At 38.8% G+C, this 22,847-nt stretch overlaps 1 protein-coding gene across 1 annotated transcript in view; it reads left to right on the top strand.

The window, feature by feature from the left end:
* Nucleotides 1-375: 375 nt before the first annotated feature.
* vclb (vinculin b) overlaps nucleotides 376-22,847 on the top strand; it is a 29,216-nt gene continuing 6,744 nt past the window's right edge. Inside the window, exons 1-11 of the mRNA XM_007558358.2 lie at nucleotides 376-543; nucleotides 11,717-11,787; nucleotides 14,044-14,194; nucleotides 15,311-15,419; nucleotides 15,622-15,744; nucleotides 15,846-16,006; nucleotides 18,616-18,706; nucleotides 18,792-18,939; nucleotides 19,588-19,741; nucleotides 19,826-20,001; nucleotides 21,248-21,438. Of these exons, the coding sequence (XP_007558420.1) occupies nucleotides 376-543; nucleotides 11,717-11,787; nucleotides 14,044-14,194; nucleotides 15,311-15,419; nucleotides 15,622-15,744; nucleotides 15,846-16,006; nucleotides 18,616-18,706; nucleotides 18,792-18,939; nucleotides 19,588-19,741; nucleotides 19,826-20,001; nucleotides 21,248-21,438 (1,543 nt within the window). The remainder of the gene's footprint in view (nucleotides 544-11,716; nucleotides 11,788-14,043; nucleotides 14,195-15,310; nucleotides 15,420-15,621; nucleotides 15,745-15,845; nucleotides 16,007-18,615; nucleotides 18,707-18,791; nucleotides 18,940-19,587; nucleotides 19,742-19,825; nucleotides 20,002-21,247; nucleotides 21,439-22,847) is intronic.

Here is a 22,847-nt window from a genome sequence, read left to right as displayed (position 1 = left end):
ATTTCCCTTTTAGGACATACGGATCTATTACGTAATTTAGGGAGCACTTGGAACTGAAGCTAGCAAACTCGACGGTGTGGGAGTGGGAGGTCGTAATATTAAGCGACACTACCGTTGACCAATCGGACACGAAATTCCCTTTGTACTCGCTCTCTGATTGGTCGGATGGTAGGATGACGCTAAATTCGGGACTTTTTTTTTTCTTTGCGTTGATGGGTTTACAGGAGTAGTTGAAGTCTTCACGCTGTGCCCTGGCTGAAAGAAAGGCGGTTGGCTGCGGTTTTAGCTGCTTTTTCTCGCAGGACTTTTTGTTGCGGCGGAAACTGCCCTAAGTTGTTGGACATTCTTATCGGATAGAGATTCAAAACTGTCAAAATGCCGGTTTTCCACACGAAGACGATAGAAAGTATCCTGGAGCCGGTGGCTCAGCAAATATCCCATCTGGTGATAATGCACGAGGAAGGTGAAGTTGACGGGAAGGCTATCCCAGATCTGTCCGCGCCGGTGGCTGCGGTGCAGGCGGCCGTTAGCAACCTGGTTCGGGTGAGTAACTTTTCTCCTCCTCTTGTGTATGAAACTCTCCAGTCCAGTCCGATCAGGCTCGGCTGGGGTTGGTAGCCCTGCCTACCTGTCGCTTTGTCCCACGTTTTTCACTCTCGAATTGAATTAAACGTTAAAACACGACGCCTTCATCAGCCAGAATACGAATGAAAATTCTCAATTTCCTTGCACGCAACCACAGAGGAGATGTGTGTTGGGTATTAAACTTTTCCTGAAGTGAATAGAGTCGGGGCAAAGGGCAGTGACGCCCTTTTCCCCCTTCAAAGCTTGCCCTGCCCTCCTGAGGAGCTGACTGCCATAGTTCTACGTAGGCACTAGTTCAGTGCTTGAGTGGTGTGGGCAAACTACAGACAGAGGCGGTTCTGGCATGACTGGCACCCTGGACGAACCCGTCCGATAGCCACCACATAAACCACCAAACACACACCTGCCAATATAAAGAACTAAACTTATCAGAACCAGAACTAAATGACTTTTATCTGATTTTAACGAGTTGCTAAAAACAACAACAATAAAAGAAAGTTATATGAAAGAGAGACTTTAATAAAGTGGTGAAATAAAATAACTTTTAATTGATAGCAAGGCAAGTTTATTTAATATAACAATTCATATAGAAATGCAAGAGTATATCAATAAGATAGATTTAAAATGTACTTTGAAACCTGTAAATACTACTTTAAATTTTTTATCTTGCCATGAAATATCAAACAATCTTTTATAGATCAGACAGTTAATTGACTTCTAATTGTCCTTCTTATTCAATCAGAAGCTGATCTCCAACACTGAAGAATGGAACTCTTATACTTCAGACAAATATTCCAACAATATTAATCTGTAAATGCTGTAAAGGCTACGTGATATCCTTCTTGACAACCATTACAGACTACAATAACTCTTTGAAGAGTTTTTAATTAATATGAGCTACAACATTTAATTTCAGTTTAAGAACAATAAAGTATTTTTGAATTGAATTTAAATCGGTCCTTCATTTTGGGAGATCGGCGATCTGCCGATACTTGCATAAGAAACTGATCTTATCCATCAATTTTACATATCTAATCAGAGGTCTGAAAATCAACCACTGCCTTGTTTTGCTCTGCCATGAGAGAGGGCTGACTGACAGACCCGCCTACCAGGTCATGAAGGCACATGCGCGGCTAACAATACTCACCCTAACATCTTTTCAGACAAAAAATCGGTATAGGAATTGGCAGATCAGGCTTTTTAAAGATTGGTGATTGGCCAGAAAACTCCAATCAGTGCACCTCTAATCTGGGATTTTCTCAATCTAACATGATCCTACTGCCTAGAAGGCATTGAAAATGTCAAGTTTTCATAAAAAGTTGAATGAACTCTGAATTGTTCTTATAAATCTGTTTTCATTATATAATACCTTAGTTTTTAACTTACTTTCCCTTTGCTATTGAAGTGTTTCCTAATTGCGGTAAAGATGTAAAACTTTAAGCTCTTTAAGACATACTGAAATATTGCATTTCCGCCCTCAGTGGAATTATATCTAAATTCTTAGTAATTGTGCATTTTGAGACAGTCGCATATTTTTAAACATGAAATGAAACACACCCCCTTTCTGCAGAACAGTTATAATTTGGGGTATCTTTAGAATTAGCTGTGATCTGCCCTCACTGGTGTTCACAGTCACACTGGTATGCTATAACTGAAACCATGTAAGGAAATAATGCTATTTCCTTTTTCTTTGTCTATCACAAGAGACAAACCAAGTGTGTTGCTCACCCGCTGTCAGTCTTGTTAAGGCAGACTGGCACTGTCAGAGGGTGACACATTTTAAAGATCACTCCAGCAAAAGCTAGAGTGATCTTTATGTTGATGTTGGTTCATAAACCAAATGAACCAACATCAGCATATGACGTATATCCCAACTGAACCAAACAAATCACAACCAACTGTGGAAACTTGCCATTGTGCCTTAAGCAGCTTTAATTGTGTGCCTCTCCACTCTTACAAAATGTATTTTTACCTGAAAATCTGAAGACTTTGATCCAGTCGGCAACAATCCAGACCTTCAGTGCTCGTGTATCTTCTTCTAAGACACATTTTCCTTCCACTGAACTTCCAATCAGCATGCCTGAATACAGTACTCTATGAGCAACGGCTTCTTTGGCAATGATCTCTTATGACTTGCTGTCATTGTGGAGAATGTTAATGACTGTCTTCTGAACAATTGTCAAGTCAGCAGTTTTCCCATGATGGTGTAAGCCATAACATTTCTAGATTAAAATCATTTTTCTGTGATTTTATGCAATTTTATAGCTTTTTGAGAAACTATTTTTTGGCATTTATTAGCTGTATCCTGAAATCATTCAAACTAACAGAAGTAGGGTGGCATTGTGGCTTAGTGGTAGAGCAGCTGGACCAACCAAAGTTCTAGTCCTTGATACAGCAGTCCATGGTTCGATTCATGATCTGGCCCATTTAATGCATTTCTTTTCTCTCTCTACTGTTCTTACTTTAAACTGCTAATTAATATAGCTCCCCGGGGCCACACAATTTAAAAAAGCAAAGCAAAGACTCAAAATATATTCCTTAATCTGAAATAATTCTGAGCTGTAATTTTTGAATGCAACTGCTTAAATAAATGTACTTGAATGATATAATAAATGATTGAGCTGCGCTTGTGTAGGCCTCACATGTTTCAAGCTTCATTTCTTTGTTTTTGTCAAATCTCCAAAACTTTTGGTCTTGACCCATCATTGTCCATTATTTATGTCTACACCCAACCAGACTTCCTTCCTCTTTGGAGGCAAAAGAGGGGTTAAAAGGTATCGCAATTACTACTAGCGCTCCATAAAAATTTATTTTTGCTGCTAGGACCATGTCTTTAATCGTTTAATCATGTAGTTATGTGGTAATTACACCCTTTGGGTTTTGGAAACTTGCAGGGAAAAACTGCAGTTTCACTGTTTACAAAGTGCTGCTTATGTTAAGCACAGACGGAGTCCCTCAAAGAATATGGAACTTTTTTGCTTTTAGCTTATATTTAACTAATTGTCACTAATATTAGAAAATATTTAAATGTCTGTTGGCTTGTAAAGTTATTCTGTTTTGATTGTAAGACCTCAGATTGTATAGAAAATATGTAATTTAGTTAAGTTTGGACCAGATCTAAATGAGAGGAAATACGACTCAAAATAAAGACATGTTTTTGTCTGTGGGACTCTACTTGAATTGATAATGTTTTGGGTTATGCGGTTCTGCAATAACTGATAAAGCGAGACAGTCACTGCAGCTTTAAATATAGAAACTGTACTGAGCTCTGGCCATCGTATCCTGACACATGAAAACATCCCCCTGCAAAGATGAAACACGCCAGACTCTCTGGACGTTCTTCAATTGTAGTCAGATGTTTCTAACAGTGGCCTGAATCAGTGCACGAGTCTGTAATTATTTCCAGTTGCTGTAGCAACATTACAACATGGATAGTGTTATGAGATCATTGAAGTTGGTTTGGAGATGTAATTGCTTTTGGTTTCAGTCTCCTGAGTCATAAACGACTAAGCTTAAGCCTAAGAGGAAAAACATACTGTGCGGCTTTTATCTGTGACTTTTTCCATGATTTTATTTGCTTGACTTTATATTGGTTGTTCTAACAGGAATTACCTTTGGATGAGGAGATTTAGCAGCTTAATTACATTGCGGAATATTTAGTTAAGTTAAAGTCTACACAAAGTTTTGTAATCCTTGTCAAAAACCATATTCAGCACTGTTACTAAAGATTATAGATGTATTGTTTTAAAAAATGAAGTTTCATGGTGTGCTACTGAAGGACTTAAACCTGTCTAAGACGATAAGGTGCACTTTTTTTAGAGCTTGAATGTACAGCTGTAAACGTCAGCAATGAACCCAGGAACTGAAAGTTTGACATAACCACAAACTGGTTGCCTGTTTAACCAGCGACCGACCAGTTGTGCTCGGCATGATTTGTTATCGTCAGGGCAATGAGAGAGACCTCAATTAGAAATGAATGTAAGGAATGTGAAGAAATTCCAACGAGCCTGGACGTACCCCCCCCACACACACACTCATAGGCGGGGGTTAAAGCGGATTCTTCGGATCACTTTTTTAAACAAGTGGATTTAAAGAACAAGAAGCCTACGCTGAAAATCTTTTTGTGTTAAAAGAAGCAGGTCACCTACATTTCTTTGACTGCTTGCCGTGGGAAAATTCCCTGATTGGTGTACAGTCTGACCAACACTTGTGCAATGACCTTGTGTTCACGACACAAATGGTTGTTTCAGCAGCAACCTAATGTAAGAAATATTCTAATAGAATTGTGCGACCCTAAGCAATACTTCTAGAGAAAAATATTGAGTTTTTGCAAACCTACTTTGTGAAACATGTTTGTGGTGCTTTGGAAATGCTGTTCCTCAGCAGGGACTAGACAGCTGCTTATGGGAAGATGGAGCTATTCAAAATACTTTCTTTATCCCAAAAGGAAAATAAATGTCACTGATTATGTCATTCAAGCATCTCCAAAGAGCCACTATGGACAGGAAGGCTCTCTGGTAGCGGTCAGTCTTGCAACAAATCTGAAGACTGTTGCTGTATGACAGTCAAAGCATGCTAACAGCCCAAGACCAGGTGTTGAAATGAAAAACAGTTGAAGGTTAATACTTTTGCAAGGTAGTGAAACAACAAGAACCCAGTTGCTAGGCAGATTAAACAGCTCTTTTAAATAGTTTACTGGTTGAGTAGATGGAAGCACAGTTTTGTCTTGCTTAACAATTTTCTACTTGACTTCAGAGACCCGTTTTACTTCATTACCTTTGTAGGCTGATTTTTTATTTTTTTTTCTTTAAGGGTAGTTTAAAAGAATGCAGGGGATGTTTGAGGCAAAGTTTTGTCATGACATGACTTTTGGATTCTTCTGTGTGTAGTATATTTACTGGCTCTGCGGCAACATCTCTGAGATTACAAAATATTGCGGTGTTTTATGCAAGACCAAAAATATGCAGTAACTTGAAGAACAGAGGCGTTTATGGAGAATTCAGTCGGCACAATGCAACATTGTTGCAACACAGGCAGCACGTCACAACTTCTCGAAAGTCGGGAATATTAAAGGAAATTGAGATGATTCAAAATAAGGAAGTATTTTTTGTAAGATTTTGCGGCTTTTGAGTAAATATACAAATAATAATAATGGTTGTAGTAATTTAAATGAAGTTTTTTTCCGGAAACCTTTTCAACGTGGTAAGCAAATTCATGCAGTGACTTGTGCCGTAAACGCATACAAACACACACCATGCTATTTGAGAATTGATTCTGCTTGCCGCTTGATTATGTCATCTTGGAAACAGTCCAGTCCAAATTGGGGGATTCCATTGAAATGAGATCATATTTTCTGACTGAAGGCATAAATCCCTAAAGGGTTCATGCTGCACCTGTGGTCATTTTGTTTCTCTTCAGGAAGATGATTTGTCAGGATGCAGTGACTTGGAGGAGTGTGTTGAAAAGGAAACTCAGGAAGCCAAGTCAGGAAGGCCAGTCAGCTGTCTCCTCCACTCGGGACTTGATAGTGAGCCAGCTCTAGGAAAAACCCATTGCTTTGTTTATGTATAGCCTCTGTGGCGACTAATCTTGACACAGAGTAAAATGCACCTGCGATGAACTGCATTTATTTATTGGTTGGAAGACATCAACTTCCAAAGTTAATGTGAAATATTGGAATAAAAGCTGTCATTGCAGAAAACTAGTTCTTGCTTTTGGACCTGAGGAACTCCAACATGTCATTGGACATAGAGATAAACATCAGTATGCTGTCATAATTAGAGTATATTCAGCTGCACAAACCTACTTCCTTTTTCAGATATTTTTCTATTCTTTTCTGCCTGCAACATGACATTTTTAGTCTAGAATCGGAAACAGGACACTTTTACTTCTAATGTACATTTCGGCTCAATGCCTTATGAAAAACGGACCAACAGACGTTTGACAGAAATATTTCCTGTTATTGTGTATTGGCGACTACTGAACGTGTTCAAAGCATCGTCCTTATCTGCACTATCTGCAAAGGGCTCGACTCATTACTTTTTAACGTCATCTGACTTCATCCTTTTTAACTATTCAGACTAGAAGTCTGAGTTATCACCGTAATATTAAATTTGCTCTATTTGCATCCATGATGAGCCTAAATTAAATAGTCCAGTAGTTCTCCAACTTTCTAATGGTACTGTTGAGGTTCTTTGTAGTACCATAAAAGTTAACACCAAAGTATCATACTTTTAAGTAGCAATCTGACAGATCATTTAAAACAACAATACAGCATAGTTTGGGGTTTGGAAGGTTGTTATGGCCTGACCTCAAAATCCAACAAGGCTATCTTTAGTGATTAAAGCCACAGTAAAATAGTGGAACGTTTTTATCTCAATAAATCTTTGACAAACATCGTACTGTGCATTTACCTCTAGTGAAAGTGTATTCACTAAATCTCATAACTCCAGACTTATTAATTCCTCAAAATTCCAACTTTGGGAACTACGAGAATAAATCAGTTTTTACAAAAAAAATATAAAAATGATGGCATAATAATGCAAAGTTATTGATATAGTTGTCTTGGGATGGAAACAGTATACGTTACCAGCTCCTTCCCTTCCTTATCAACTTTGCTAAAATAAATAATACACAATCATCTTAAAATATTCTTTTAATATAGTCTATATTTGAAATTACCAGCCCTATCTCAATCAGTAAATGTAAAACAAAAATTGTCAGCTGCTCTTGCCTGTCAGCCGTGTTTGTTTTGGGGAAAATCCACAGCTTGGATATATTTTCTCTGACTGTACTTTCTGATATCAGGATTCCCCAACACTTGATGAGCTGTTAAGCTCCTGCAACACGAGATACTCGTGACATACTCTCCCGGGCTGCAGGAGCTGTTTTTGCCGTGGCCAAGGAGGCCACTTGATTTGTGCCTTTCATCACCTCGGACACACCGCGTGGAGCTGCTGCTTCCAGAACCAAATTAATAAATAACGCCTGACAGGGTTTGACAGACTCGTGATAAAGGCGTCCACCTTCAGTTCAGCCTCTCAGTCATCTTACTCCTTAATGGTCAATCGATATTTTAATAAATGAAAAACCAAGTGGCTCTAAGGTGATTAAAGGTACATGAAAGGATGCAGTGTAATAATCAGAGTATGGCTGCAGCTAATGATTATTTTAGGAATCAATTATTCTGGCGATTAATCGGATGAAAAAAAATTTGGTACATTTTACAGATTTTTCATTTAACTACTTAAGTCTTTTTTTAAAATAAGATATTAGCAATACATTAAGATGCAAATTAATAAATAATAAAAAATACATTCTTGTTGCCAAAACGTAGTAACATTCCTTTAGTGAATTTGAAGTTAAAACTATGCCATGTGAGGAGTTTTGGGTAATATATATATATATATATAGTACTGCTTTTTTTCAGCAGCCATATTCAGAGATTATTTTCTTAATATGCATATCCCAGTTGTCAATTAATCAGTTAAGTTTAACAATTTATAATTGATTAATCACGATTAAACTGAAAAATTGTTTTAGCCTTGAATCACTGCCTCGCTTTTGAAGACATAAATCTTACCAACAGCCAGAAACACAAAATCAATCCTTTTCGCTGTTAGTAACAATGCTTGCCATCATACATCGTTGTGGTCACCATGACTGTTGGAGCATTGTGTCAAACTTCCCAACATGTAAAAGGGCAGTCTGTGTCCTCCTGGCAGCCTTGAGGTTGTCACTGTGGCCTTTATTCTCTTCTTAGAAGGATGGGTCACTGTTAACAAAGCCAAGTCTGTTCCAGAAGAGCAGCCACTCTATCAAGCTACTTCACAACAACACAGGGTTTCTGCATTCGCACTCTTGGGTGGTAAAAGGACTGCCAGTGTTTCCAATCCAGGCACAAATGGTAAATGACTCTGACAGCCATCGATACTGTGTGGCAGCTTGGAACAAGAGGATGAGTCTGTGAAAGGTTTTAAGAAGGTGGAAGTGAACAGCTGCCTCTTCATGATGCTATTCAGGGAAGATGGTATTTTGGTGTGGTTGGGGTGGTGTCTTGCATCAGGTCTTTCTCTCCCTTTAAAGTTTCCCATCTTCACTAGTTATTTCTGCTCCTTCAAATCAAGGAGTTTAATTATTTTTTTTCTCCCAACATCTCTTGTAGTTTAAAAATATCCCTCTTGGATGTGTGGAACTATTAATAAAGACAAAGTCACCCGCTTTTGGTATTTAGAGTACATGGTCCGGAATCATGATGGAGGCTCAGAATAGTAAAAAGCTTCAGATGCTGCTTGACAACAACGGCTAAAAATTAAAATCCTAATGGGCCGCAGCTGCTGACTGTTTTAGCTCTGCAGACAACAGGAAGCGGCTGTGAAGGAAAGAGGAAAAGGAAGACGATGATGACCTGTTGAAAACACACTGAGCCTCAGATTTACTCAGTTTCAAAGGTTCCTGTATGATACTTTTGGGAAAACATGACTCATTAACGCAACTTGCATTCAGCCTTCTGTTTTGTTCTCTATTAATCTTTTTTTTTCTCCACTATGTAGTTTAGACCATGTCTGAACTTGACTGGAAGTAGTGCTATCTTAGCTCAACTCTGAAAAGAAGAAAATGCAAGCTTCTTAGTCGAGTGTGTCACTACTTCTTTAAGGTCAAAAAGCCAGTTAGTGTGGTTTGACTTTTGCATTGCTGGTTTATCTGAAGAGCATTATCTCTAAAGTGCTCTTCAGTCATCTTGAACTTTTACATTTTGTCATGCAACAATCATACACTTCAATATATGTGTGACTTTTGTAAAACGGCAACTTAAATAGTGTGTAATTGGGGGTAGTGAAAAGAAAAAGATGCACGATGCTTTAACATTTAAAAATGGTCTTATTCTGGTGGGCATTTTAATACCCCTAAATAAAACCATGGGGAACTGATTGCCTTTAATAAATATCTAATTTGTAAAGTCAATCTCGGCCAGTGGTCAGTAAGGCTTCAGAAGTTTGTTAGAGAAAACCGTAGTGAAGAAACGTTAACATGTAGATCTTCTTAGGTGGGAGAATCTGTCAACAAGAAAACTATTGGTGATGCACAACACAAAACTGGCCTTTATGGTGGAGTGAGAAGCAAAAAGCCATCTGTCTTTCTAGGCTGTCACAAGCCGGCTTATTGGAAACTTTTGTTAGAAATAACCAGTGAAGTTGGTCAGAGTAAATGGGGGAAGATCCATTTACTTAACCTTCACAATTAACCACTAATTTGTGTTGGTCTGTCTTAAAATCCCAATAAGATCCATTGAAGCCCCCTGTCATTTGAGTAAGTTGTTTATAATTTGAGGAACTCTTGATAACTAATATCAGATGTTCTGCAGCAAATCTACTCACAAATTCAACGTAGAAATGGTTTCTTAATGACGGAAGACATTCCTAAAATATTTAAATACTCACCCAAAAAGGGAGTTAAGCAGTTAAATCTGCCAAAACAACTTAGATTGTTGTCGTGGTTTCTGACTTTAGGCTAGAAGTACTCATTAGTGGAATATCACGGTGGCTCAGCTTCTTCTGTTGAGCTCTAGTTTGGCACAAGCTTTAGCCCTAATTTATGACCCCCTGGTTCCTCAGGGTCCCTGAAGCGCGGTGAAAACAGGGTGAGAAATGCATGCTTGCTCTGCTTCAACACTGCCTCCATGCTAACCAACTGGAATGACTCTGCTACTGCCTGGAGGCTTGTTTATTAACAAGCAACTCTCAGAGTAGAAGAGAGATGACATCCTGAATGATCAGCAGGAAATGATCTGTTTCCTGCTGCAGACGAACAATTTGGTCAACTTTGATACAGACTACTTATTGCTTTAAAACTGATGTCTTAAAACACACATGTGCCACTAATTTTCAAGTACGTCACCAAAATGTTAAAGTTAGACATGTTGAGAGATATTGGGCTCATTGTTATAAATGGAAACGAGCTAATTTTTAGTGAGAATGATCTCATTTACTTTAATACCATCACAATCATCTTTATAGTATGACTCATGTTAGCTCAACCACGATCCGTTAACTTGGGTGAGTTGTCTCCCCAGATGTGAGGTCATGAAACGGTTTGGAATATGTGCTCAGCTGCTCTTTACATTGTTGCTCTTTACTTTCCTTGGTGGAAGAGCAGTTTGTTCTCAGATTCTACAAATACTGTGCCTTGCAAAAATACTCAAATCCCTAAGTTGAATCTGTTATCTGGAATTGTAAAATGTATGATCAGTCTGCAGATCTGCAGACCTAAACTGGTAGGCAGAGGAAGTAGAACATTTAGTTTGGGCGGCTAAGAGGACCATGGGGTCTGTGGTTAACCTGCAGAGATCCACAGGACAACTTTTACTCGACAAATCAGGCCTTCATGGAAGACCGAGAAGAACAAAGCCATTGTGAAATGTGAGCAATAAGAAGTATTGCTCACATTTTCCCATGAACTTTGACAGTCGGCCCCAACGACAAGAGATTAAGGATCACCGATGTAGGGGACAATGCAAACAGCTGGGAGAAGTTGCTCTGGTCAAATGAGACTACAGCTGATTTTGACTAATAATGTCTAACACAGTGTGTGGAGACAAAAGAAGGTTCTACAGGTTCCAATCAGAGTAATTCTGGAAGAAAATGGATAAAGCCTGGAACAGATCTGAGCCTGGGGCAGAGGGTCACCTTCCAGCAAATCAACTCTGAACCAAGCGAACCATGTAACCTCATGCACTAGAAAACTACAACACAACAGTTTCCTCAGTGCTTGAACTATTAGCATGGTGATATGCAGTGTTATCTACATACTGGTAAATGTCTCCAAACAACTTCCTTAGACTATCAGAAGATAAAACTGCTTTTAGTTGGCTCTGTTTTTGAGTTTTGTTCAGGGCTTTTACACAACTTCACTGGATTGCGTTTGCCTCACAATTTCCAGAATATAAGTCCATGCTAGAAATAAACAACGAATGATGAGACAGATGTTTTTAGCTTGATTTTTAATTATTCTTACCTTACTTTGATTAGGAAAAACTGAGATTGCCCAAATGTGGCAGGATTAAATGGCTACCGATCTGACTTAAAATAAATATTTCCATCAGGTTAATTTACAATGCATCTGTGTTTTACAGGTTGGAAAGGATACCGTGCAAACAACAGAGGACCAGATCATGAAAAGGGATATGCCACCAGCCTTTATCAAGTAAGCAGCAAATTGGCACAGAAATATTAAATAACGCTTAATTCTCTTCTCTGTAGTGTGGTATCCTAGCCTCTCTGGCTTCCTTTCTTTCTTTATCCGTTGCAGAAATGGTTGGCTGTGCCCAGACAAAGGTCAGACGTGGCATGTTAAGTGCCTCGAGTCTTGCTCTGGTGTTACTCAAATACTTTTATAAGCGAGTAGTTGCTTTACCTTCCAGGAGGAAGGCCATATTGGTCATTAGCTTCCGATGCTGCTTTTGTATTTTTATGTATGTTTAAAAAAAAAGCCACTTTTTTTGTTTTACATGAGGAAAAAGCTGTAAAGTGGGGGGCTTCTGAGAGCCCCCCTAGCCAAGGTCAGGGATGAGTCTCATCGGCGCGCACAGGTCGTCAGGTTTAACACATTTGGCGCCTCAAAGTCACTTCGTCACCCTGTCGTCATCCATCAGCACATGTGCTGGAATGCAAACCCTTCTCCCTACTAAATATAGTGCTAGACGGAGCCTGGATTGCATGGCTTTTTTTTTTTCTTTTTTTTTTTTTAATCTGGTGCACGCAGAAAGACTTCTTGCTCAAACTCTAGAGACCCCCATCAGTCTCAAAGACATCATTGGTCTATATATAAAAGCCAGAAAAGACACAAACAAGCAAAGCCCTTTCTGTTTGGCTTCGAAATGTGGAAAACGCTCATAAAGTTTACGTCTTCCTACGGTTTGCTCCAGGCAGAAGTAGGAAGTGTGGGAACTGGAACACATGCAGGTCCTTGGCTTGTTGCCTGTTTCCATGCACAGACACGCTGCTTGTACAATGCAGGTGGCATGCATGACAGTGAATCACTCAGCTGAGCTGGCAGATTTTCCTGCTCTGGGGATCACTGGGTACATCGCACCCAGGAGGGAACTATTTGAATAATTTATATTCCTCTGCAAGCTGCATAGGCTGCTATGAGATTGTAATGGCATGATAACCTTCAGCTAAGTGGCAGGGTTACACCGTATTTATACAAATATCTAACATAAACTGTATGCATGATTTACTTGCTTTCATTTAAAATAGAAGATATCAAACATATTGCTGAAATAAAATCCCCTATTGACTCTTGGTTAGATAATTATCTATTACCAACTGTTGTTTTTTGTGACCTGAAAAATTTCTGAATTTGTCCTTTGTTTGCAAGTGAAGGAAAGGTGTATTAGCCTTTTTTCAGCCAGCTGACCAGCAGTGCATTGTAGCAAGCCAGAAAAGGCTAGAGTTGCTACAGATCGAAACTGCACTTTTTAAATAAAATCAATGTATTCTTAGACGCTGGTAAGCAGCTCATGATAACTGCAGGCTGATGTTAAACAGACTAATTCAGAATATCAACTTTGAGTTTGTGTTTTTTGTCTTGCTTTTATAAGTCTGCTCTTAAAATATTGCAGTCAAAGTGAAGAGATTTTTGTAATTTCTTGTAACCTTGAATCATCTTTGTCTTTGGTGTCACTGTTTTCATTTTTTGGGAAACTTTACTCTTTTAAGAGTGTGTGTGCGTCCCAAAGTATAGAAGGCCAAACAAAGCTACTTCCAGCTGCACATCATCTAAAACTATGAAGTCCCTTAAAGACTTCATCAGAACTTTTAAATGACTTCTGAAATATTTTATGGAACATCTCACTGTTGTGCAAAATATATTGGATTCCAGTTGCTTCTTTGCAATATTCATATTGTGATGATGACACCTGCCATCTCTATCTAATTTGAGAAATAGTTGTGAATGGTGTGAAACAACTTTCCTTCTTATAAGATGTTGCACTGAGAGGTGTGGTGTGACATAAGAGTACCTGGTATTATAAAAACTTTGTAAGATAGAAAGAATGCAATTAGGATGGCTTCAATAACAGTTGCACTGTTTTTATCCATCCAAAGTCATATTCACAATTGTTAAATGAAAAAACAAAACTAGAGAAAATACCTTTTTTTCCTGCAATACAAAGATAACAAGTCTTTGCATTTTCTTTTATTTAATTTCAGATTCATGTAGATTCTTTTGTGTGTTTTTAGCGACTCCTGAGCTTTACATTTCCATTTTTGTATTTTCATGAATGAGATTAAAACAACGCAAGAAGAGACAATAAAATTGTCAATTTTGGACCAAAGTTTCTTCAGACAGATGATGATACTCATCAGGTTTCTGGAGAGCTGCCATCAGCACTACCTCTTCCTAAACATTTTCTTTTCCTCCAACTGGTTATCATATCAATTACTTTCTGCTTCCCAGAGTGGAGAATGCCTGCACAAAGCTGGTTCAAGCTGCCTCCATGCTGAAAGCCGACCCATACTCTGTTCCTGCTCGGGATTACCTCATCGATGGATCTCGAGGCATTCTGTCTGGCACATCTGACCTGCTCCTCACTTTTGATGAGGCAGAGGTATCGATTCATTAATGTGTTTGTTCTTTTTTAAATTTTATACTTCAACTGTCTGGCCCACTTCCCTCAGTAAAATCAGGGGGGAGACCTTTAAGTCTAGTATTTTACTTTGGTTGCACAAGTAGCTATAAGCCCTCGTCCTTTCCATGTTTGTCTAAATGCAGAGGTTTGCAACCTGCAGCCCAGGAGCCACAGATAACTGATGCTTTTATGTAATAGATGCAAAAGACTTCAGTAGTTTTTAGGTTTTTTTCTAAAAGTTGCATTGAATTTCTACAACTGAATAAGAGTAAATGTACCAGTGTCGGTTTTTTTTAGATATATTTTTCCTCTCTACATAATTTTCCATAAATGCCAACATCTCATTGCCATTCTATAAGTAGAATGGAAATTTAAAAATGACAGATTTCCTGTTGCAGATATTTATCAAAAACTATAAGTTGTCTTGTTTCAAAAGGTTGGGCAACATTTGTGATTGAATGAGTTTTATTTAGATGCACTGAGGGTAAAAATTACTCTTTAGATTGCAAAGATTACAGATCTAGTGGTCTAACGATTTAATGATTAATTCGCCTGGAAATTTCATGATCATAAATCCCTTCTTTGAAGAGCTGAGTTTAAATTAGAGCTTTACTGGTTTCGCCTCTTATGCATCTACCTCAAAAAGCCCTTGAAAAGTAAGTAAACAAGTCTGAGGACCTCTCCATATTTCTGTCTGAAAACCCCTGAATCAAACAAGGGTGGCATTTGTCAGCCCCATCCTTCATTTCAGGACAGGGACAGTAACGGAACGGGAGAAGTTGCTGATCAGCGCTCTAGAATCACATATCAAATACTCTGACACGTCTGCAGGAGTCAGCAGGAGTCATCAGTCAGCGATGCCTTCATGTTTTTGCAATGCAGCTCAGGGACCTCGCTGGATAATAAAGCAGTGACTCCAGCAGTCTGTGGAACTGAAGCGATTCCAGACAAAGTGGTTACAATGTCAGTAGGAAGCTTGTCAGAGTATAATTAGAGGGAATCTGTTCAGGGAAAAGGGACCAGTCATGTTTACATAATCAGTACTTTCTCGGAATTGTGTCTGAATCGGCCTTTGTCGTCACTTCACCTTCGCAGGTCCGCAAAATAATCCGTGTGTGCAAGGGCATCTTGGAATATCTGAGCGTGGCAGAGGTGGTGGAGTCAATGGAGGACTTGATCACATACACAAAGAATCTGGGCCCAGGTCAGTCTGCAGCATCATGAAGACTGGGGAACAGAGACAAACCGCCCTACAAATGTTTATAGCAGGGTTATGTTATAAAACCACAGCCCGAGTTTTGAACATTTCAGAGTACCATTTGATTAATTAAAATTGAAAAGAAAAAAAAAGATTAAAAAATCAAAGAAAATGTCACTAGAAAGTCTGCAAATTGTCCACTTTACAGGTATGACAAAGATGGCAAAGATGATCGATGAACGCCAACAGGAGCTCACACATCAGGAGCATCGTGTGATGCTGGTCAACTCCATGAATACGGTCAAAGAGCTGCTGCCCATCCTCATCTCAGGTAACCACATTGACTTCTTTCTGTCTTGACATAAGTTTATTTTGTGCCCTGTGTTTCTTGTTGATGAGATTTTTATTTATTTATTTATTTTACTCGGTTAGGTATAAAAATCTTTGTGACGACCAAGACATCTGGGAGCCAGGGTGTGGAGGAAGCCCTGAAGAACCGAAACTTCACTTATGAGAAGATGAGCGCTGAGATAAATGAGATCATCAGAGTGTTGCAGCTCACTTCCTGGGATGAAGATGCCTGGGCCAACAAGGTGGGTCCAACAAGTCTGAGCTTACAGCTTAACTGTAAAAGGAAAAGTTTAATTATGATCACTCTGTTAAGTGCATCAGTTCATTATGATTCGTTTGCTTTTCTAGTTTTATAATTTTTTTTAAACGTGTTTTCTTTTCATGATCCTGGCTTCCACTGTTCCTTCCTTGTGTCTTTACTTCCTCAAATATTTACTTTCCTCCTTTGTGTCTGTTCTAATCTTTCTTTTGCATTTAAAGGTTGTTCACTGTAGAAATATTTGCCTTAAATTCAAAGTGAATTTTGGAAGGACCGAGAAGTCTGGAAGCCAGAGTCTGGGAAAAATCTGGCAATTTTACAGGAAACACGTAACTCGTCCTCATTGCGGAGAGTCTCAGTGACTGTCTGCTGAACAGCTGTGCAGTCAACAGCCTTTGTTAAAAATCTTTTTTTTTTATTAGTCTTTTATTAAAAGTGTTGAAAAAGCTGGATTTTGGGTTTTCATTAGTTGTAAGCCAGAATCATTAACATCAACACTTGAAATACATTGTGTGTATTGGATCTTTGCATTGAAGGGGTTTTCTGTATTATATAACTCAAAGTGTATTTTTCAATGACATTCTAACTTATTGAGCTGTACTAATAATTGATAATGTAGCAGAAAAGTCTAAAATGTCTTATCTGTGCAGGTGGTGAATCAAGAGTCCTTGTGTAATCAGTGCGCTTCCTGCTTCTTTTCTGTCTTAAAGTTTTGTGAAATGTTTTTCCTGAAACTCTTCCATCTTTTTTGACACTTCTTTTTTTTTTTCCTTGCTCCTCTTTGGTATGTTTAGTTAAATGCTTGCATTTATGTTGTTCTTCCTTTCTTTTCACTGTTTGTTCTCACTCCACCCCTTGTAGAAGGTAAGCCCCTCCCCCACCTCTGTCACGCCCTGGTTGTGCAGCAGCATGTCTGCAGATGAGTGAGCTGCTTTGTGCTCTGTGGTGCCTCTGTGTGCTTCAGTTGTTAGACAGCTATGAGACTAAGAGACGTTAGTTTTAATGTTTAGAGCTTAAGGGTTGAATTTCTGTCGTGTTGATATAAGGAGTGTTTCTTTTGCTCTGTATCAAGAGTTTGTATCAACATGCGAGACCCTTAAACACCGCCTCATCCTTATTGATTGACCTGAGTCATGCAGTATTGATTTTGGTGTCATTAAGGAGAGTTCTCCGAGGGTTTACATCTTCTTATCATGGATATCAGGTTTCTCCTGATGGTGGATGCACACAGAACGCTTTCTATTTGAATCCAACAAATATTTGCCCAGTTTCCTTGGAAATGAACACTAAACATGCACATTTCTTATTGTTTATGCTATCCATCACTCACACATGTGACAAATCATACAACTTGAGTTTAGTTTGATATGCAATCAGTGGCATTGCAGAAAAATTCCTGTCAGCTTTTAAAGTTTACATATGCGGCTTTTTCCAAACTGGCAAACTCCTTAGTTACATCAGTGAAGCAGCTGCGCGAACTGAATGTTTGAGCAGGAAAATAATAAACCCACACTCCGTAGTCATGTCACATCTTTGTACTTCCTGTTTTTTTTTTTTTCTTCTTTTTTTTTACTCAGCCTTTACCTCACGCTATGCACTAAACAGGATGCTGACATAAATGTGCTAGATTTAGGCAGTTGTATTTTAAAATTCAGGTTCCTGCTTGGTCTGGAAAAAAATATATGAAGAGAGAATGGAGTGTGAAAAACTTTATTTCTAGACTTTTCTTCTCTTATTCCATTATGTAATCCATATATTAATCTACTCATCCACTCATGCTCATCTGCAATCTGTCCATCATTCATCTATTCCAGCCATCCTTTTTCCATTCATCTGTCCACACATCCTTCCATTTGTTTGTCCATCTGCCCTTTTTTCTCTCTTCTGAAAATCCAAACATGAAACCCTCATAAGCTAGACACCAACAGTAGAATAAAAAAAAAATCCATAAAGTTTATTCCTTAAAATAAAAGTACAATTTCTGGAAATCTGTGTGTGCAAATTATGAAACGTTGATATGAACCCTTTTAATCGCTCAGTTAGAATTTTGATTTACATCTGAGATTAAATCATGAAGACTGGAGCTGCTATATGAAGAAATGCCTTTTCCTAATTTCTGTTGTTCCTCAAGAAAAGAAAGCAAACTTATCCTTTTACAGCCAACAGGACTCTGCTTTGTTTGGACTTCAACAATGACAGGTCTCATTGTTGAATCTGTGGCTGCTGGAAGGGACTATATTTCCATCCACTTTGAGAGAGATGAGCAACATTTAGCTTTCTTTTTTTTTATATGATGCTCCATTTAGACTGCTGATCATGAAGCAAGCTGCATGGTTTGAATTGTTTTGCCTGATGGATGGTAATGATGCTTGTCATATGGATTTTAACAAATGTTTCTTTTGCTAAAACCAAAATAGCAGTTTAACCAATAAGGAACGTACACTGATCAATTAACAGGCTCAAAATAGAAAGCCTGTGAGTGAAAAATAGATTTCCTAATTATCAATTAGCATATTATGATTCAAAGAGAAAAATAAAAACACTAGGTATGATCTGGAAATGAAGATAAATTTTGTTCTTTCCCATTTAAAGGACACTGAAGCCATGAAGAGGGCTCTGGGACTGATTGATTCAAAGATGGCTCAGGCTAAAAGCTGGTTGAGGGATCCAAACGCTCCACCAGGTAGCCAGAAAACGCATCCCGTTGATTCTATGACTCGTCTAGGAAGATTATTGGTGGCTCTTACTCTGCTTTGTTGGACCTACAGGGGACGCCGGCGAGCAGGCCGTCCGTCAGATCCTGGACGAAGCCGGGAAAGTCGGTGAGCTCTGTGCTGGGAAGGAGCGCAGGGACATCCTGGGAACGGCCAAGACTCTGGGTCAAATGACCGACCAGGTGTCTGAGATGAGGGCAAGGTAGACGCAGGAACAATCCATACTTTCACTCAAACACAAAGTTGTGCACAGTTATAATTGGAATAGTGGAAAAAAACTAAATATTTTGCTGATTTTTAATCTGTAAAAAAATAATTGACAGGCATATATTTTCCTGTGCTGATCTTTCTTGTAAAAGCCAATTAAAATACTGAATAATAGTGGGTTATGCTCAGAATTGGGTAGTAACTAGTTACAAAGGAAAACTTTCTGGAGTATTTTTACAGCGCTGTACTTTTTACTTTTACTTGAGTCATTTATTATGAAGTATCGCTATTCTTAGTTGAGTAAAATATCTGAATACTCAATCCACCGTGAGTAACTTCACTGAATGAAAAACAGACTTGTTTTAATTAGAAGTTCACCAGACACAGACACCTAGAGTTTTTAACATTCTATAATTATTTATATACATTATTGTCATTTCGATCTTTAAATGTCTATTGTTTAATTTTATGCGAGTAAAAATATGTTGAAGTAGGGCTACTCTTAAGTACAATTTTGTTTTGGTTCTCTACCCACCTCTGGTTTTGCTTTTGCAAGGATCTGCGTTATCCCAAAACCAGACTACGAGGTTTAAACAGTGGTGGTGTAAAAGCTAAGTGATGTTGCACGTTTTGCCCCCGCCAGAGGTCAAGGAGCATCGCCGGCTGCCATGCAGAAGGCGCAGCAGGTTTCCCAGGGCCTCGACGTTCTGGCCGGCAAGGTTGGCAACGCCGCTCGCAAACTAGAGGCCATGACCAACTCCAAGCAGGCCATCGCCAAAAGGATCGACGCTGCGCAAGTGAGTCAGCAGATCTGAGTCCACAATACGGAGATTCAGACAGTCTCTTCATTGTGCTCGACTGGTTTTGGTGTCTTTGCACAGGGCTGGCTTGCAGACCCTCATGGCAGCCCAGAGGGAGAGGAGAATATCAAGGCCCTCCTCAATGAGGCCAGAAAGATTGCAGACATGTGTGAGGATCCCAAAGAAAGAGAAGAGATTTTGCGCTCTGCTGGAGAGCTGGCCGCCATGACTGCCAAGCTGTCTGAACTCAGAAGACAGTGAGTTACTCCGGGCTTATATCTGTCTCAGTAAAAACCCAGTTGCTCTGTTTTCGTACACAGTTACAGCTCCTCACATACTTTCTTCCAGAGGTTAAATCATTCCTGTATTTGTAGACAGGCTTCCTACACTGTCTGGAAAAGTTAGGAACTTGATATCTGCTCTGGTTAAGCACAGAAAATAAAATGGGATTATAAGGTACAGAACTGATTTTCTGTATCATTACTTAAATATTTACTGTCCTCTCTTTCGTCATCTCTTCCCTCTTTGTGTCTTTCCTTCCTTTTTTCTTCTTTTGTCTTGTGTCCTTCCTTATTGGGGCCTGCCATAGCAATGCATAGGCAGGCACCTATTGTTCTACACCTCAAAATAACTGCCTCTTGCTAGTACCGTTAATGTGGCTCGTACCACTGCCTGCCCCATTCACAATATGCACATCAAAACGTGCGGCTCGATCCCGTGAGGGGAGCTTTTGCTTTTGTTGGCATTTCGAGTAACTTTATATTTATCAAGTAATTTTTATTCATCTTATTTGTGTGCAGGACTTTGGGAAAATTAGCTGTTTTATAAATTGGAGTTGGGACTTTATTGCAAATTTTCTTCTTTAATTCCTTAATTGTACTTTTTATCCTGGTGTCCTTCAATTTTCACTTTCTTCCTTGTCTTCACTTCCTTCATCACTTGTGTCCTTCCTTTCATTTTTTGCTTCATCATCTTTCTGCTATCATTCCTCTTTTTCTTTTACCGTCGCTGTTTGTGTCCCTTCCTTTTATATCCTCCCATTCTTTGGTCATTTTATCCTTTTTTCATTTGACTTTCCAATCTCTTTCTTTCTTGTCCTTCCCTCCTTATGGGCCCTCCTCGTGGTATTCTTTCATTCCTTATTTGTATTTCCTTACTACCTACTATCCTTCATCTGTCCTTTATTGATTACCTTCTTTTCTAGTGTTTTTTATCCTTTCTTTCCTTATTTTTCCTGTCCATGGTCTTGTCTGTTTTCATTCCTTTCTGATTTTTCCTTTCTTCATTCCTTGTTTGTTGGTGTCTGTTTGCAGGTTTCATATAGACTTACTTATTTTATTCTCATTGCTCAAAGACACAACAGTGAAATTTATACAGCAGCCTACCATAGCAATGTCTGCCATAAGTTGATAAGGAACCTTTGCATACATATTTGAAAATGTTGCCTATTACATAGATTTTGTTTCAGCCGTATCTTTTATAATAAATGTGTCTCTTTTGTAGGGGTAAAGGTGACACTCCTGAGGCCCGAGCTTTGGCCAAGCAGATAGCAACAGCCTTGCAGAACCTGCAGTCCAAGACCAACAAAGCTGTGGCCAACAGCCGGCCTGCGAAGGCCGCCGTCCACCTGGAGGGGAAGACGGAGCAGGCACAGCGCTGGATCGACAACCCCACCGTGGACGACAGTGGCGTGGGTGAGTCTGCTGTCCATCCCCCTAAACTTCTTTGTCTCCTTCACACTCGAGCACATTCCTTCCACTCCTCTTGTGACCTCATGCAGAACATGTTCTCCCATCCCTGCTGTGTTGTCCTTTGGTTCTGGCAGGGCTCCACAAAAAATGTGGACAACATTTTTATGTGTTTACAAAAGCAGCTGGAGCCTGAGGTGGAAAAAAACACGCTATAGTGGAAGTTACTTCAGGAATAAGTGTACCAAAATTATCAGTATTTTTTGCCCAGTCATTGTATTCCTACCTTTACATTTATTCAAATTTGACTTTCATTTAACAATTGTGAATTTGGCACTTCATAAATAAAGCTAAACTAAAACGAATAAATGTTATCGAGTGTGTACTTGGCGCACACGATCATTTGATCATAGAGAGTTACAATAAAAGGGATTTGATCATTTGATGACTTCTGCTCTGTTTGCTTTAGGCTTTTGAACACATTGAAACATTTTCATAGCTCTACCTAATTTGTATCTTATTTTCATGCTACTTTCTGACAGTGGAGAAAATGTAACTTGTCACACTCTTGTTGCTCCACATTTCCTATTTGCTTTGTACTTTAAGTTGGACTATTTGTAAAACAAATTGTTTTTTTGAGCTTTATCTTTTCTCTCATAGTTCAAATAAAGGGCACATATTTCATCTCTTGCCTTGAGACGTTTACAGGTGGCAAATAATGTCAAAGTATTAGTTATTTGGGTGCATAAATATCCACACCTCTTATTATTATTATTATTATTATTATTATTATTTGTTTATTTATTTTTTTAACTTGGTCGTGTTCCAATAAACTTTAGTTTGAATGGGATTTTATGCAATAGATCAACACAAAGTTGAAGTAAAACCATGCATGTCTTTTTTTTTTTTTTTTTTTACAGGTAAAAACAAACTGTTTTCAGTGTTCATTTGTTTCCATCGCCCCTTCGTCAAAACTTTATAAAATCACCTCTAGCTGAAATTACCACTGCAGGTTTTTTTGAGTATGCTACCTGCTTTGCAAAAACATTGAAATATTTGGCCTTTTTATTATCAAAATATTTTTGTCAGATTGGATGGCAATCATCTGCAAGTCTTACCTCAAATCCTCAATTAGCTTTAGGTCAGATTGTGCCATCTAAGCGGTTTGATGTAAACCACTCACTGTTGCTTCTGCTGTAGGTTTACAGTCATTGTGCTGCTGGAAGATGAACCTCCATTGCAGCTTCGATTCTTTTGGAGCTTCTGTCACGTGTTCTACCAGAATCGTGTATTTTGATTAAGACTGCACAATATAAAAAAAAATTCAACATTGAATAGAGCTCAGTATGTATACTCAGAATAAGTTATATTAGGGTGGACACTATTTACCAACTAGGTGACAACTGAAGAAAGTT

Source organism: Poecilia formosa, unplaced genomic scaffold, assembly GCF_000485575.1.
Source record: "Poecilia formosa unplaced genomic scaffold, Poecilia_formosa-5.1.2 Scaffold95, whole genome shotgun sequence".
Lineage (NCBI taxonomy): Eukaryota > Metazoa > Chordata > Actinopteri > Cyprinodontiformes > Poeciliidae > Poecilia > Poecilia formosa.
This window is presented reverse-complemented; position numbering and strand designations above follow the sequence as displayed.